General features: G+C 33.7%; 2 protein-coding genes and 3 non-coding genes across 9 annotated transcripts; 3 read left to right on the forward strand and 2 right to left on the reverse strand.

Moving 5' to 3' along the window:
* Positions 1-2,235: 2,235 nt before the first annotated feature.
* Positions 2,236-6,426, reverse strand: LOC107417142 (AUGMIN subunit 2). Its single transcript, XM_016025716.4, has 6 exons — positions 6,119-6,426; positions 5,094-5,219; positions 4,815-4,919; positions 4,543-4,611; positions 3,427-3,540; positions 2,236-2,805 (listed from the first exon to the last, which is right to left on the reverse strand). The coding sequence occupies exons 1-6, from the start codon at positions 6,239-6,241 to the stop codon at positions 2,461-2,463; spliced, it is 882 nt and encodes a 293-aa protein (XP_015881202.2). The 5' UTR covers positions 6,242-6,426; the 3' UTR covers positions 2,236-2,460.
* Positions 6,427-6,694: 268 nt separating this feature from the next.
* On the forward strand, positions 6,695-6,764 carry LOC112491502 (small nucleolar RNA U49). Its single transcript, XR_003055786.3, has one exon. It is a non-coding gene; the product is annotated as a small nucleolar RNA U49 (small nucleolar RNA).
* A 216-nt stretch (positions 6,765-6,980) lies between these two features.
* Positions 6,981-7,130, forward strand: LOC112491501 (small nucleolar RNA snoR2/U65). Its single transcript, XR_003055785.1, has one exon. It is a non-coding gene; the product is annotated as a small nucleolar RNA snoR2/U65 (small nucleolar RNA).
* Positions 7,131-7,209: 79 nt separating this feature from the next.
* LOC112491498 (small nucleolar RNA snoR77Y) lies at positions 7,210-7,297 on the forward strand. Its single transcript, XR_003055782.3, has one exon. It is a non-coding gene; the product is annotated as a small nucleolar RNA snoR77Y (small nucleolar RNA).
* A 135-nt stretch (positions 7,298-7,432) lies between these two features.
* On the reverse strand, positions 7,433-13,379 carry LOC107417144 (nucleobase-ascorbate transporter 1). Of its 5 annotated transcripts, XM_048472041.2 has the most exons (15): positions 13,105-13,376; positions 12,348-12,873; positions 12,093-12,190; positions 11,575-11,751; positions 10,775-10,875; positions 10,611-10,686; positions 10,273-10,332; positions 9,991-10,178; positions 9,813-9,909; positions 9,478-9,564; positions 9,077-9,135; positions 8,895-8,986; positions 8,733-8,810; positions 8,482-8,642; positions 7,433-8,359 (listed from the first exon to the last, which is right to left on the reverse strand). In XM_048472041.2, exons 2-15 carry the CDS (start codon positions 12,427-12,429, stop codon positions 8,147-8,149), a joined length of 1,569 nt encoding a protein of 522 aa, XP_048327998.2. In that variant the 5' UTR covers positions 12,430-12,873; positions 13,105-13,376; the 3' UTR covers positions 7,433-8,146. The 5 variants fall into 5 exon arrangements, with proteins under 5 accessions (XP_048327998.2, XP_048327997.2, XP_015881204.3 ...); XM_048472040.2 differs by having other exon boundaries at positions 9,813-10,178; positions 13,105-13,379; XM_016025718.4 differs by lacking the exon at positions 12,348-12,873.
* Between the last annotated feature and the right edge of the window lie 1,995 nt (positions 13,380-15,374).

Here is a 15,374-nt window from a genome sequence, read left to right on the forward strand (position 1 = left end):
TAAAACCATAAAAATTGATCTTTTAATGTTAGCTATTTAAATTATTATTTAAGTGATTATTTATTAATTGTGATAAATAATATTTTTCTATAAGTTAACTTTATAAATCATATTTGGAATGTTGTATTAATAAGGTTGTTTTGACTAAATTAATCATCATTGACTAAAATTTAGAGGAATGCTACCCTAATATATGTATTTTTTTTTTTTTTTTTGGTTTGCATGCAATGAAGGGATCAATTCATTAAGCAAAAGCACCAGATAAATCAAAAGATAATACATTAGAGGTTTTTTTGGAGATAGCCTAGTCAAAATCTATTTTTTTTTAATTAAAATTAAATTTATATCTCTTCATTTTCAAGATACAAAATAATAAATGAATAGATACACTATATATACTAAAATCAATTTACCATATACATAGATTTGTTTTACTCAATTTTTTCTCCTCCATTCTAGAGTCCATGCTACAATGGACTCCAATTAAAACCAAATGATTTTTGTTGGACTTTTCCAATATTATTACTCATGAACGATCTTTTTCTTTATCATATATCACAATTTCATATAAATTAAAAAAAAAAATTATTGGAGCCTGTTATAACTTGGGCTACAAAGTCTAGGAGAGAAAAAAAATTGTTACTTTATAAATTTATGTTGGTAAAAAAAATTGTCATTTTATATATGTAGCAATTTCATTAGGAACATATTTTCAATATAAAAAATATACCTAATAACATATTAAATGCTAAATATATCACCATAATTAATTAGTTAATACTGAAATTTTAATTGAAAAAATAATAATCTTTAACATTTATCATATTACTAAATACCCTGCATAAAATGATAATTATATTTTAATATATCAAAGCTATATATATTTATATATATATATATATATATATATGTATTTTAAAGATCACACGTTTAAACACAGCATTTTGAGTTTCTTATCAAACGTGATTTGCTCAAAGGGATGCTACTTAAGGCCTTTATTTTGAGAACCAATCAAAAGAAAAAAAGAATTGGCTTACTCAAAATTTAAAACAGGCCATGATATTAAATGGAGATATCCAACCCGACTTAAAGAGCATTTACAGAACATGCATCCCTAAACCATTTACCACAAAACATCCATGCCCAGACCGCCTAGGACTTGGAGTCCAGACTAGATTATATTTAGCCTTGAAGAAGTAAAATCATTGAACTGTGTGGGCACAGCAACCATAAAATAGGCTGAATTTATTGCATTCTGAGCAATCACTGCCCAACGGGCCAAAAATAAATGCACACCCATGAAAAAAACAGGCTCTTAAATTTGGGATACATGCTTTTGATTTTTTGGTCAAATTACATTCTTTTTATCCCAAGAAAAAAAATAAAAAAATTTGGCCTATGTTATTGTTAGGCTTTATAATTATACTATTAGCTATGAAATTAAACTATCAGCTATGAATTCAAGCTTACTCAATAGGTTAAGTCCACATTACCAAAAAAATAGGTGAAGTCTACCAGGCAAGCTTTTTTAAATGAAAAGGTGTGAAAGCTTCGGCTCTTCTTTTCTGTTTGGACGTCTAGAATTCAGAAAATGCGCTGATTTTACAGCTAAGATGTATCCAAAAGCTAAGTTTGATCATGTTTTGAAATGCGAAATAAAGACAATGTTGAAGGTGAAGAAGGTGGGCCATATAGATGCATTAGGATCCCACACCTTATTGCATTGTTTGTTTCCTAGGAAAGGTAAAGAAAGAAAAAGGATAAAACAGGAAGCATCTAAACTTTATGATTATTAATTGCGTTTAAGTTTTGTTTATCGAAAAAGAAGGACTTTTGCTTTGCACCCTTTTTCACCATATCATATTACGATGAGGCCTGCTTGAATGTAACCCATCATCTAACAAACGGAAACATTCAACGCACCCACTATGTAAACAATAAATGTAACTACTTTTCTTTTAACTTCTTTTTGGTATTTAAGCTTTGGCCAGCTAAGCTCATTGATAAAAGAAAGTGTAAAAAGCATTCCCTGTAATGATCATGCTATATCTCCCATATGATTTCCAACTTATCATTATCACCGCAACATAAACTAAACAATTTATAGTCTTGTGCAATGTCAAATCAAAGAGTAGAAATGTTTTGAGTCTAATAGTTTATTACACCATATCATCTGTACAACAATTGCATGTAAGAGTTTTTCCATTGATAAGGGAAATGTGAAAGAGTGGGAGAGAGAATGAAGGCATCACCTAAAATTTTCCAAGGATAAAAGCCAGTATACATACAGACGTATATTTATATACTACACAAGGGATGAGTCTCAGCTAGTATGATCATGCTAACGGAAGGTAAACAATTCCATTGCATAAGTGCAATTAGTCAGTCACTATTTCACACAAACAAATTTGGAACAGCGTACATCCAGTAACATACAAAGAATGAAACCAAGTTTGTTGACTAAGTGCCATTCTTTTTAATTGGAGGCCAAGACAATCTCCTGTGGCCTGTTCCATCTGCAACGCTTTCGTCTTCAATTTCTTGCTGCTCGATATCTTGTCTCCTTGAGCTTCTGATAGCCAAGTCATCAAAGCTTGGTTCAGTTCTCCAAGGAGCTGGAGTAACACATTCGGAATCCCCTGGTACTCTTTGGGAGTGATCATTGGCTGGTGTCATGGGCAAACTTGAATCTGAATGGCCCACTCTCAGATTTTGTAGCGTTGCAAATGATTCCCTCATTGCTGACATTGCTTCAAAAAATCGGGTGCATGATGCTAAAGCAACAGGAATTGGGCGAAGCATTTCCTGCATCATTTAAACAAAATTAAGATCATATCATGGAGCAGTCCATTCCTATTTACCAAGAAAAAACTTCTTAACCTAGTTTTGAGGTATTATTCATTGTATTTAGTTGCAAAGCAAGAAGACAAATGAAAATGGTGGAATTGAAATAATTTTATCCAACATACCATGTCCCAAAACTCAAAAAGTTTTAGCATTTATAACTTCATCATCATGCATTTCACAAAACTTTGTCCTCAATTCCTAACATTCTGCTAATACATATACTTTATTACAAGATCGGAGCTTTTTCAGGCAACCTTAAAGTGATTATTGAAGTTCACCTTTCACTATTATTCTAACTATCTTTCTGAAAGGCAAAACCCATCCAAACGAGAGATTGTTTCTCTAGATATTGCTTAGATTGTTTCTCTAGACAATGCAGAAGGCAAAATGCAGTCTTTTACAGGCTATTGCCACCAACTATATATTCTAAACCAAGAACAGGGAAAAAGTAGCTCAGAGCTTAGAAAGAAAAGCAGAGAAGACGAATAAAATAAATGAAGATTGGAAAAGAACATTAAGATGCTAGTCAATGAACAATGGATTGAACTAGAAACAGATGCAATGCTTCTGCAGCCATACCCCCCATACTGCTGGAGGCTCCTTAAAGGTCTGACTCCACTGGAAATCTGCAACTGATGCTGTCAAAGCCCCATAATCACTAGCAGCCTTCATCAGTAATTCAGAGAATTGTTTCTGTTCAAACCCAAGCAAAAGATGCCATAAGTATTTTGATTACATCCTTTTAATATTAAGGGAAAAAAATAAAAATAAAAAACCACTATTCATTTTGCAAGAATATCTAAACTGTAGCTAGAAGATATTATTTATTATGTTATTCCATTTAACCCTTTGTGTAACTAGTTATAACACAGTTAAATGTGATTGTGGAACCGAACTTTGTTATTAAAGTTGTAGATGGAATTATAGACCTCAATTCCATCATATTTTGTCCTTGTTGAAATTAGAATCAATCCAATCTACTGCAAACATGAAGGCCAACTGCTAAACCTACTTTCTTACAATTCCACAGATTAAGTAACAAAGATCATCAAGGTTCAGCATTTCAAGAATTGAGAACAAGATTACACATGGTGTAGAAGGATTACTTTAAGACTATGTGAATGCTGATCTTCCAGTCGATGAGATGAATAAACTACTATTGTTCTCAGATTAATAGATAATTGTGATTTGTGAATAACTCTCAAGAGATCTAGATGAAATATTAATCTGTCATCATTCCTCTTGCAGGTTATAATCTAAGTTAACTTCTCAAGTCCATAATCTGATTATACTAGATAACACTACTGATATTCAGAGCATGGGATTTAGTAACAACGATCATCAACATTCAGCATTTCAAGAATTGAGAACAAGATAAAACACTCAGTGTAAAATGATTAACAAAAAAAGCTGAATACTGATTTTCCATTCAGTGAGATAATAAACTACTTTTATTCTAAGATCAACAGATAATTATGAATAGCTCTCAATAGACCTAGATGAAAATTAATCTATCATCATTCCTTTCATACAGTCATAATCTGAGTAACTTCTCAAGTCCATAAACTGATTATATTAGATAATACGACAGATATTCACAGCACAGTAAACTGATTCTCTTTTGACATAATGTTAACAAGTAAAATTTCCTATGACTTATGAGATTTTACAATTCTTAATCTGGTGTAAACCAACCTGATACTCTGCCTCCACTGGAATGCAATCTAGTGAATATGGTTGTTGGAGACGAGCTATGATGCGATCCTGTCAGAGATAAAGAGTAGTTTTAGGAAGAATACACAAATCCATTGTATAGAACAAATCCATTGATGTCTTCCTCTTCTATTCGCCCCTCCCAAAACAAAAATGGAGAGAACATGAAAAGTTCCAACCATAAAGTACAAAAAATTCAATGGACATCCATTCTAGTAAGACAGTGATGTCAAAATTGAAACCAAATAAACTACCTTATTCTGAATGACATCTTTCAAAATAGTAGTAATCCTTGCCAAAGTTTCACATTTCTTTTCCATTTCACTCACATGCGTCAAATGTGCAACGTTTTTGTCGTCCTGAAAATGTTATTAGCAGGTACATTAAGATCAAATACAATGCAAGTGTGCTCCTAAGCATTAATTTCATTTCTTTTTCTTACATAAGCATTGATTTCATTTCTTTTTCTTACATACGCTACATCGCAACTCAAACAGGGAAAAAAAAAAAAAAAAAGGAAACTGCAGTCCCACCTTTCTTCCTTGAAGTTCCACTTGCAAATCTGCTATTTTTCTCTGTACGGTGGTAAGTTCTCTCAAAACCCTTATTAAGTCATCACCCTTTTCACCAGTGGTAGTGGATAAATTTTGAAGTTCTTCCTATTGGAGAAAAATATGAGCTTATTTGACATTTCAAGCGTCCATTACATAATTGACCAGATATTTTAAAAGCGCTACGGCACAAAATTTGTATTCTAGCAACTAACCTACAAGTAGACAATGAAACAACAACAGCATGATGAAACAAATATGTCATGGAAACACATCAGCAAATCTGAAAGAAAAGTTGAAGTAATTTCCTACCATCTGGACCATTTCCTGGTAGTTCAACATTTACATAATACTACAAGATAATCCAAAAAATAAAGAAACTGAACGATCATATCAGGCACTTAAGTATTCGCTATAGTTAACCTTACATACATATTATCACTACCAAAATTATCAATGATTATATAGTCTAAACACAAAAAGGCAATCCCAAGTTTAAGAAATGTAGCATGCTAGATCTAGGGCAAAAAGCAGCTACGAATATAAAACTACAAACTACCGCCAGGATTTTTTATTTTTTATTTTTAAGTCTTGGCGACTTAAGTTTGTATGCTATATATAATTTCACATCATTAATCACAGAAATTATGGGTACCATTTACCAATTGGAAACCTCCTTTAACACTTGGATTGCAATCTTTTCACATTTTGTCAAATTCATATAAGCTTATTTGCAAAAAGAATGCTGTTTTTAATCTCAGACATGAAAAAATAAACGTTTTCTATTATTATTTACAATTATTACAAACCATCTTCTGTTCTCGAAATCAAACTCAGAATTCACAACAAAATCTCCTTCACAAGCCCTCCATAAGCTCATTTCCACCACCTAAAACTGAGCAATCCATACCACCAAACTTTCTCCTCCATGATAATTGGGTATTCAAAATCACGAAAAAAAAGAATTCTATAAAGAAAATGCATATAAAAACAGAGTTGGGTGTGACCTGGGTAGGAGGAGGCGCGACAGAGAAACCAAGATCCGAAGCGATAGACAGAGCATCCGACATGCCTCCGATGCGGCGCAGAGGCTTCTTCCCCACCCAAGAAGTGTCACTCCCCATCGACATTCTCGGTGCTCCGAAAGACCAAATTCAAACCAATTGTCGTTTTTGGCACTCCCTCGCTCCTCTCTCTCTCTCGGCTACTCGGAATCGCCAAAAACCTCTTAACTACTTTCGAAAGCAGCAGCTACCGTACTCACCAGTCGCACCGCCCGGGCCGGCAGGGAAAGAAGAAGATGCGATGAAACTATTTGGACCCATTCAAAAGACCGGGTTTTTGTACTGTGGGCCCAGCCCACCAAACGCAAGCCCATATTCTATACAAGTGAAAAATTAAAAATAATAAATAATAAATAATAATAATAATAAAATGGCTCGCGAATTAGGGTTGCGAATGGCTTTCGTCTCTATAAAATGCCTCCGCCATTTCTCTTCCTCCAAATCGCTTTTCAGTTTGAAGGAGTGGGCGATGAAAATTTTGGGTTTAGGGTTTAGTGGTTTTTTTTTTTAAAAAGAAAAATCCAATGAGGAAGACATCCCAAAAAATTGATAGGAAGTGCCGTATGACACTTTAAACAGCCAGGGGTTTTAACGCTTCAGGAACCACTCAAATTCCCATCCACCAATCACGAAGCTCTCCGGCGTCGTTCCACCTCGGCACGGCCTCGGTTATGAGTCTTTGCTGATTGGCCGGGAATGCCGTGGATTCGGTGTTCCTCTGTGTGTGTGATTTGACACGGGTCTCTGAGGGTTTCGCTATTCAATTACCGTTTTTTCTTTTTTCTTTTTTTTTAAAGATTTTTTGGGCTCAATGCCACGTCGCCGGTAGCTCAAAGAGCATTGACCGGCGATGCTATGATTGGGCCAAGATCGATTTCTGTGTTTCGCATCTTGATAGGAACCTGTGGATCTTTTTTACTGGTTTTCCACGGAGCCGTTTTGTGCGATTACATATTAAATTTGATAAATATTTTTTTTCGAAATTTTGTTTTTTTAAAATAAATTTAATTGTAAATAAAGATTGAATTTTTATGAAGCCAATGAGGATTAGTTTTGCTTAATAGTTGGAATTACCGGCTGAATTCTTTGATGTCAAATGCAGACTGCTTTCTGAGGCTTCATTGTTTCTATGAACTATACTTTCTATATACTTTCTATTACACAACAGAAAGTTTAATAATTTAATTAAAAAAATTAATAAAATTGTCAAAATAGTGGAAGATATTTCAAAAGAGACTTCGCTAGAATCTGTACCAAAACTGTATGATAAGCAATTTTATTTTTTTTTAAATGTTTGATAAGCAAATTTTATTTTTTTAAAAAAAATTTTTGAATGATCAAAGAAACAATTTTCTATAAATTTGTTTTTGAATAACTATTCAAATAATAAATTGATATCTTGTTTGTTATCTCTTTAACCATACAGAATCTGATATTAAAAAAAAAAAATTATCTTTTGAGAATTGTACTCAGGTCAATCTTTTATATGTATATTAATGAATTAGTATTGTTTGAATAGAAAAATATATTTGATTTCCTCCTTTGCGGGGGAGTTTTTCTGTTTGAAAATATGTTCATTGCTTCAATATTCTTGTATATTCTTGCATATAAAATATGAAAAGCTTTGGCTTAGCAACAAGAGATCATTGTCACATCAAACATTGCAAGAGAGAGAGAGATTGAAGGAGAGAACTGATATGCCTACATTATTATTGGATCTACAAAAGCAAGGATCAAATGCTTTACAATCCTAGTATTCAGACCCATTTAAACACAGGTCCACAAAAAAAAAAATAATAATGAAATGCTGCTGAATAATGACTTTGATGCTTGAACTTTGTAACTCTTCTAGGATGTTTAGCTTGATCTTTGGTTTTATCTATTCTAAGGAAAAACTCATCATTATGTTAGAACCTCGGAGTTGGAATGCAGAAGGGTTTGAGTAGCTTTTGCTGCCTCTGATGAAACTTGCTATGTAGGTGGAAAAAACCTGTTGAGGTTGAATGGCAAAGTGTAGAACTCTTCATTTCTGTTATCTCCTTTAAATGATCTGAACTTCACCCACCATGGCATTCCCCTATCTTTCTTTGATTTTTCCACCTCCAATGTGTTGTCGAGAAATACGGCAACGATCAAACCCACAGTTGGAGGAGACGAGAATATGGTATTCAAAAATGCATTAAACTGCAAAAGAACACACGGTAATATGAACTTATAATATGAAAATTGAACTAAGTTAATAGGAAATATCACAAAGTAAATCCATTTCATAGTTTAAAACTTAAAATAATAGTATTTGTACTCACCCAACCAGCATTAGTATGAACCAGACCATCACGTGATGGCGTCCAATATTCATTGAAAAATTGTGGGACAGATATACCAAGGAACAGTGAAAGTCCAACAATGATGAGGTTTCTCATAGAATTCATGTTTGTGAATTGAAGAAATGATATACCCACTGAAGCTGAAAATAAGCAAGGAATTGTTGTGAAGTTAAGCAAAGAATAATTTAATTTCTTATTTTAATTGCTTAAGCTCATAAGCCATGACATACCCACAAGACCGAAGAGAATGCAGTATAGTGCAGCAAATATAGGGAAGGGTATTGATGCAAATACAGCTCCAAATTTACCTGCAATTGACAGAAGGAAATTAACCATGTATGATATTTTTGAATTACAAATGACCCTCAAGTCTTGAAAAAGTTTATAACAACCTAAGGTAGAGAAGAATATCATGAAGCCAGCAGAAATTTGGACAACTCTACGGCTTCCTACTCGGGTCAATCCAAGAAGTCCCACATTCTCCCTTGAATACAAACCAAGATTCTCCTGTCAAACTCAGAATAATACACCGTACTACAAAGCTTCTGAAGCCAAAATTAATTGTTCATCTTACACAGAAACAGTTGAACCAGTCCCTGTTCCAAAAAGACCATCAAGCATGATACCAATTCCCTGCAAACACATTTAAAAACAATTTAGCACATTTAATTATAAAATGACTAGTGAAAATTAGCATTATATATGGAAAACATAAACGTGACTAGAAACTGTGCATATTATGATCTGCATTCAAGCTATAATTGTGGTACAACGTATTTTTGCATGCTCAATATAAGGCTGTTCACAGTTGTAGGCAATGCTGATATTTAACCTTCAATGATATGCAGGGAACAGTTTTTTTCTATCATACTTAGCAGCAAAGCAAGCATATCATTTCATATACTTCATAAGCACCACCATGTCTAAGTAATCTGAGAAAGAAATTACATTCTCTATATATTTTGACTAACTCACCTGCCAGCCAATACCCCGGCTCAATACATAAGCAGGAGGAGGAGTGGCAATTGCCAGTCTTGATGCGGCCTTGTATGCGCCAGTTGACTGAAGCATAAAATTTCTGGTCAGGACTTGTTTTTGTTAAGGCATAACTGAATCATTGAACTTGAAATCTACTACTCCATAGTCATGATATAAAAGCAACTTAAGTAATTGGAGATCAAAGACACAAACAGATGACATGCCATGATGGACAGAAAGAGTTGTTCATATTACATAATTTTGGAGATACAAAATACAGCATACCAACAACAAATAGCAATTATGTGGAACTATTAAATTTGGCTACATACCTCGACCATTGAAACAAGGACAGCTGACATCATTGCAAAAGAATGACCTGCAGAAAATGTAGGAGGCCCCCATTGCAGAGGATATGGAAACTTGAACCTAAAATAATGTAACATATTGAGATTTCTGAACCAGGTAAAAAAGGCAATTGTATTGAAGTAAAGTTGCTCTTTTATATACCATGGGGCAGTAGATATGAGATTTGCTCTGTCTGTACGGCAGCTGATTTGGGTTTTACCAGACTTGTTTCGGTAGGCCCCACTGGCAGTCAAGATGAGGGAATAGATCCATACAATTGTGACACAGATCAATACTGGAAATCTTTCAAAAATGGGAACATCTCTAAATGGTCTCACATTCTTCAAATACTGCATTTTATCAAAAATTCATTCTTGTGTAAAATAATGGAATTTTAGATAGAGTAAAAGGCTTTACTCCCAAGCACAAGATAAAATCACCTACCTGTGATAATCCAATGACCAACAACAGCATTGGAATTCCAATTTCCACACAATTTCCCAACTGAAACAAACATAGTGAGGACAAAAAACTTCAATATTATTAAAGAGAATAGCTAATATTGAAAATATAGTAATCTGGACATCCATAAAATATATTTCAAAATGCCTTAAGGTAGATATTGAGAACAAAATTACGAGGCCTCAGGTGTCTGGTTTTCTGATGCTAGACTCCAGAACAAATATTCAGCTCCAAAGACACATTTACCACATCAAATGGAAGCTGCACAAGGGTGGGTTGACCAAAGGATAAAATAAATTGCATCTTATAATAAAACTTACAGTGGGAAACCCTCGTTGAAACAATCCCAAGCCTACCAATCCAACCACAGGTGCCATACCAAGAGGACTGAAGAAACTGCACAAGTAAAAACCAAGAATAGAATAATGAATCACTCAGCTGTTTGTATTATAATCTTAACTAATTTCTCATGCCATCAACATACCGCGAAAAGAGACCCCAAAGTTGGCTGTAACCTAGGATGATTTGTATGCTTGAAGCTACAATTAGTGCTCCTTGTATAGCTCGCATTGTTTGTATAAATCTCTGCAAACCAATGACATGGGAAGATCTCTTTCAATACCCTACCAAATAGAAAACATACTTAAGTACGACAGCTGAAAGGGAATAGATTTCACATAATCTTATGGGACTTAGGTTCACATTGACATAGAAGTAATACCATTCACAATATACGTGAATTAATCATTCCATATCCTATTGTAGGGGTCTCATATATATTACATTGGACAGGAAAATCGAGGCTTATATAGATGTCTAAATATAGATAGATAATTTGTTTGTGCGAGAAATCTCGTTGATCTATCTAATATTCTGTGTTTCAATGACTCCAGAAACACCAGCATTCACTTAATTTTTGCAAGTACCCTTGCAATTAAGCACCCTTCTACACATTCCTTTTGAAGGCTGATATTTTTAAGGCTCATACATCAATCAACTTTTAGAAATATTAAGCTTGCAAGAAATTCCTTAGTAGAAGATGTGGATAAGAGGTAGAATTCTGGTCTTCTAAAGTATCTATTTTCAGCCTGTCAAATCTTCTTTGTCAAATCTTCTTAAAGATTTTTTTTTTTAATTCAAAATACTATCTAGATAGAAAGTTTTTGATATATGTCTCATATTCTAATTCCATGCAATTCTCAAAAACATTAATAATAGAAATAGTGGGAGAATAACGAAACTGATTTTTTCTTTCTGACATGTTAAACCATGAAAATGACTTACTTCATGAGGATCACTAATCCGTTGCAATGAGGAGTCGTTTACTATGTAAGCTATGGGAATGACATAAGCAAAGGAGCCTCCAACAACCGCTGGCAATCTGGTTCCAAAAAGGGCTTGAAGAAGAGTATTAATTCCAGCTACAAAGAGTAGAGTCTGTATAACTCGTGCCTTGTCACCCTGGTTGTCAGCAGCAAAATCGTTGAAAAGATGTATTCAGAAAAGAAATTTGGAACAAACTGACAAACATGCAACCTACAGCATTGCTAGGGAACTTTTCTCAGAGAAAACAAAAAAGCAAAAGAGGCTCAAGGAACTACAAAATTTTGAAACAGTGAAAATTTAATATAGAGTATCATAATCAGTACTAAGGTGTTGCTGGTCCAAAGATCTTCATTATCTCACTTAAGTACGTGAGGAAAAAAAGGGGTATGGATAGCAAATCTCTAAACCAAGTATGAATCAGACAAGACATAAAATTCGGTGGAAAGTGGAGGTAGTTTAGTGGAAAACAAGCTTACATCGCTTCCTCCCATTGCAGGGACAAGAACTGAGGGTATCATTACACTTGTTCCCAGCATCATGATGTAGTTTTGAAATGCTAAAAGTATGGTTTCAGCTGCAACACAAATTTAAAGGTATAGCAATGAGAATTCAACAAATCAAGCAGCATAAACTGGGTGAATGGCCTGTTTTAAATTGAAAATCCTTCAAATTATTCCAAGCAAACAACAAAACCACACCAGTCATTTGAGGTTAAAACATAAAACATAAACCTTGATACAGAATGAGAGAAATTCCACAAGCAAACGAAGAAGCTTTGCTTTGGACCGTAGAATAGTAAATAAAAAACGCCATTAACAAGTCTTGTACAATACAAAGTCTGATGGCTACAAAAGCTCTGTTTCATATACGAAAGATAACTGAAAGAAACTTTGAAACTTCAAAACCACCCATTATTGTGATTTATATTCCCATTTGTTATGCTATATAATTTCTCAATAAATAAACAAAAGCGCTTTATAGGAGAGTTTCACTGGTCTCAAAATAATAGAAATTCAAAATTCAAAATTTTCACAATAATCATAAAACTTAAAGTTACGGTATCATCATCCATTTGTCTCTGTCGCCCGTCTGGTATCAACCAAAAAAAGGCGAAAAAGAATCTAAAACCACAACATTTTTCTTCAAATGGAAATAATAATAATATATATATATATATATATATATATATATATATATATTATTCTTCTTCTACTGGTCTGTTAGTCTGTAAATGACAGTGCTTCAAACTTAAACGCCCTGAAACAAAAACAACTGCTTCTCAAGGCTCAAAGTATTCAGTTTTTAAAACTCATCAAAAACCACAAACCCTTTTTTTTTTTTTTTTTCCCACACAACGCCCATTAAGGAAAACAGAAAAATGCAGAGAGACTCTCCTTGAAGACCACTTGAAGCCCATTACCCCATTTCTCATTCAAATAACTTTAAGATAACAAAAACAACACCAAGCGAGAAAAAGACAGAGCATACCCCAAGGTGGGTTGGAGTCTATACAGTATTCGAGGTCTTGTAGTTGTTCCATGGGAGGGTGGATAATGTCTGCCATTGTTGAAGCTTCAGAGAGCTAGTGTGAAACAGAGAGCCAAAGAAGAAGAAGAAGAAGAAGAAGAAGAACTTGGATCAAAGTAAAGTACAGATATAAAGTGAACAATAAAAGCAAGTAAGGAAGAAAAATAAAATAAAATTAATATATAGATATATATATATAAAGGGAAAGAAAGAACAATATGCAAAGCAAAGGCCTCTCTGTGAAGCACCTCTGCTATCGTCGACTAGCCTGTAGTTGTATCAGTGGGCTCCATATTACATTATTACCCTCCATTTATTTCTTTAACAACGAAATAGCCCTTCCAGCCCCACATTTTTGCAACAGAATAATATAATACAATTACCACTTTGTCCTCCTCGTTCATCGTACGGCAAAATCTTTTTGATTAAGATTGAAGTACATGGATTTTACCTTGTGTGTGTGTGTGTGTTTTTTTTTTTTTTTAATATTTTATCAATTCATCACTAATATAACTTTTTTTTCTTTTTTCAACTTCTTTTTAAGCATCTTTCAATATAACCAAAAGCTGCACAACCCTGTAAGGTGTTTTTTAATATTAATGTAATCAGTTTTACCCCCAAAAAAAAAAAAAAATCCTATAAGGAGTTTAGACATAGATACAATATTGTGAGGTCTATGGTGGTCATGGTTGTACAAAATGTTAGTACCAAGAAATCTTTTCTATATCTCCCACTTGGCTGATCCACCTGTGATGCAAGTGTGGGACCCTTCTTGAGTACTGCAGTAGTCCCCACTGGCCAGAGTGTTAATCTCAACATCTAAAGGTTGAAAATAAAAATAAAAAAATAAAAAATTAATTAAATTTTTTGTTTAAAAAAAAAAAAAAAAAAAAAAAAACCAATTCTGCACCATATAGTTTTGAGTAGGTGAAATTCTATTTAGCTTTTATCCATTATGTCACCACTGTCACCGGCGGTTACTTTTTAAGTATTGATTTGATCACTTTTGGATATTAGATTTTTAATTTTAAAAATAAAATAAATTTAGCAAATTAATAGTTACTGTGCTAACAATGGATTTTAATCTCACCTAATCATCATGAGGTGTGACAAATGGATTGTTTGAATAGAGTTATTGATTAAAGGAAGAGAAAAGAATTAATATTGATGAAACAGAAAGAATGACAAGTGAGAAGGGTATATTGAATGCTGTTTCAGAGGTCCTTATGTTATTGTTCATACCAAATGTGAATACTTAGTGATAGAAGTTGATGGGGACATTAAATGAAACAGTGGGGGCACTCGTTGTCACATTTATTATTCTTACCTTGGATTTTTTTTTCTTTTTCTTATGTTTCTTTTTTGGTGTGGAAAAAGGGGAGGAAGAATATGTTCTTTGGCAGTATGATTGGGGGGGTTGGTTGCTTTTTTGAAATTTTTTGGGAAGAGGGGCAAAAGTGATAAAATGTGTGAGAAGGGAGGACCAAATGGTGAAAGAGACATAGGGAAGGTCAAATAGAGAGGAAGAGAAGGGTAAGGGAGATGAGTTTGCTTGCACGTGCGAGGCATGTATATATATATATATAGAGAGAGAGAGAGAGAGAGCTTTCTGCTATTACTGCCTTGGTAGTCCTTATTCCCCAAACCACGACCATGACATTATCCAACCCCTCCACACAAAACCCGATTCCCATGGAATACTAAAAACAAACCCAACCCATTTCTTACGTGCTTCCTTCTCTCATTTTCAAACCTCACAAGATAAGAATCTCTCTCTCTCTCTCTCTCTCACACAACACATCTGGTTTTGTTTTGTTTGCAGCTTTGCATGCACTCCTAGCCTAAAAATGTGGGAGTTTGAACCTTTTGAGTAAACAACAAGGGCTTTTGCAATTTTTATATTTTTCCCTTCAAGAAAACAAAGCTAAATTATCACATTTGAAATGATTAAAACGTGTATGTAACAGTAATATGAATAAAGCTTGTGGTGCAACAAGATGATGGTAATCAAGTAGTTTATTTTGACGTCACACAAATGTTATAGGTGATTATTTGAATGCTGTTTCTCTTTCAAAATTTAAAAAAGTGGGTAGGAATCATGATTTGAAGTAAATAAAACTACTTGGTAAGTTCCAAATAAAGTAAAGTAAAATCCAATGTAATAGGTTTTCTCTGCAACTTTTGATTTTTCAAAAGGAAAAAGGAATTAACCCACTTCTAAGAAATCTATC

This window comes from Ziziphus jujuba, chromosome 4 (genome assembly GCF_031755915.1).
Source record: "Ziziphus jujuba cultivar Dongzao chromosome 4, ASM3175591v1".
Classification (NCBI taxonomy): Eukaryota; Viridiplantae; Streptophyta; class Magnoliopsida; order Rosales; family Rhamnaceae; genus Ziziphus; species Ziziphus jujuba.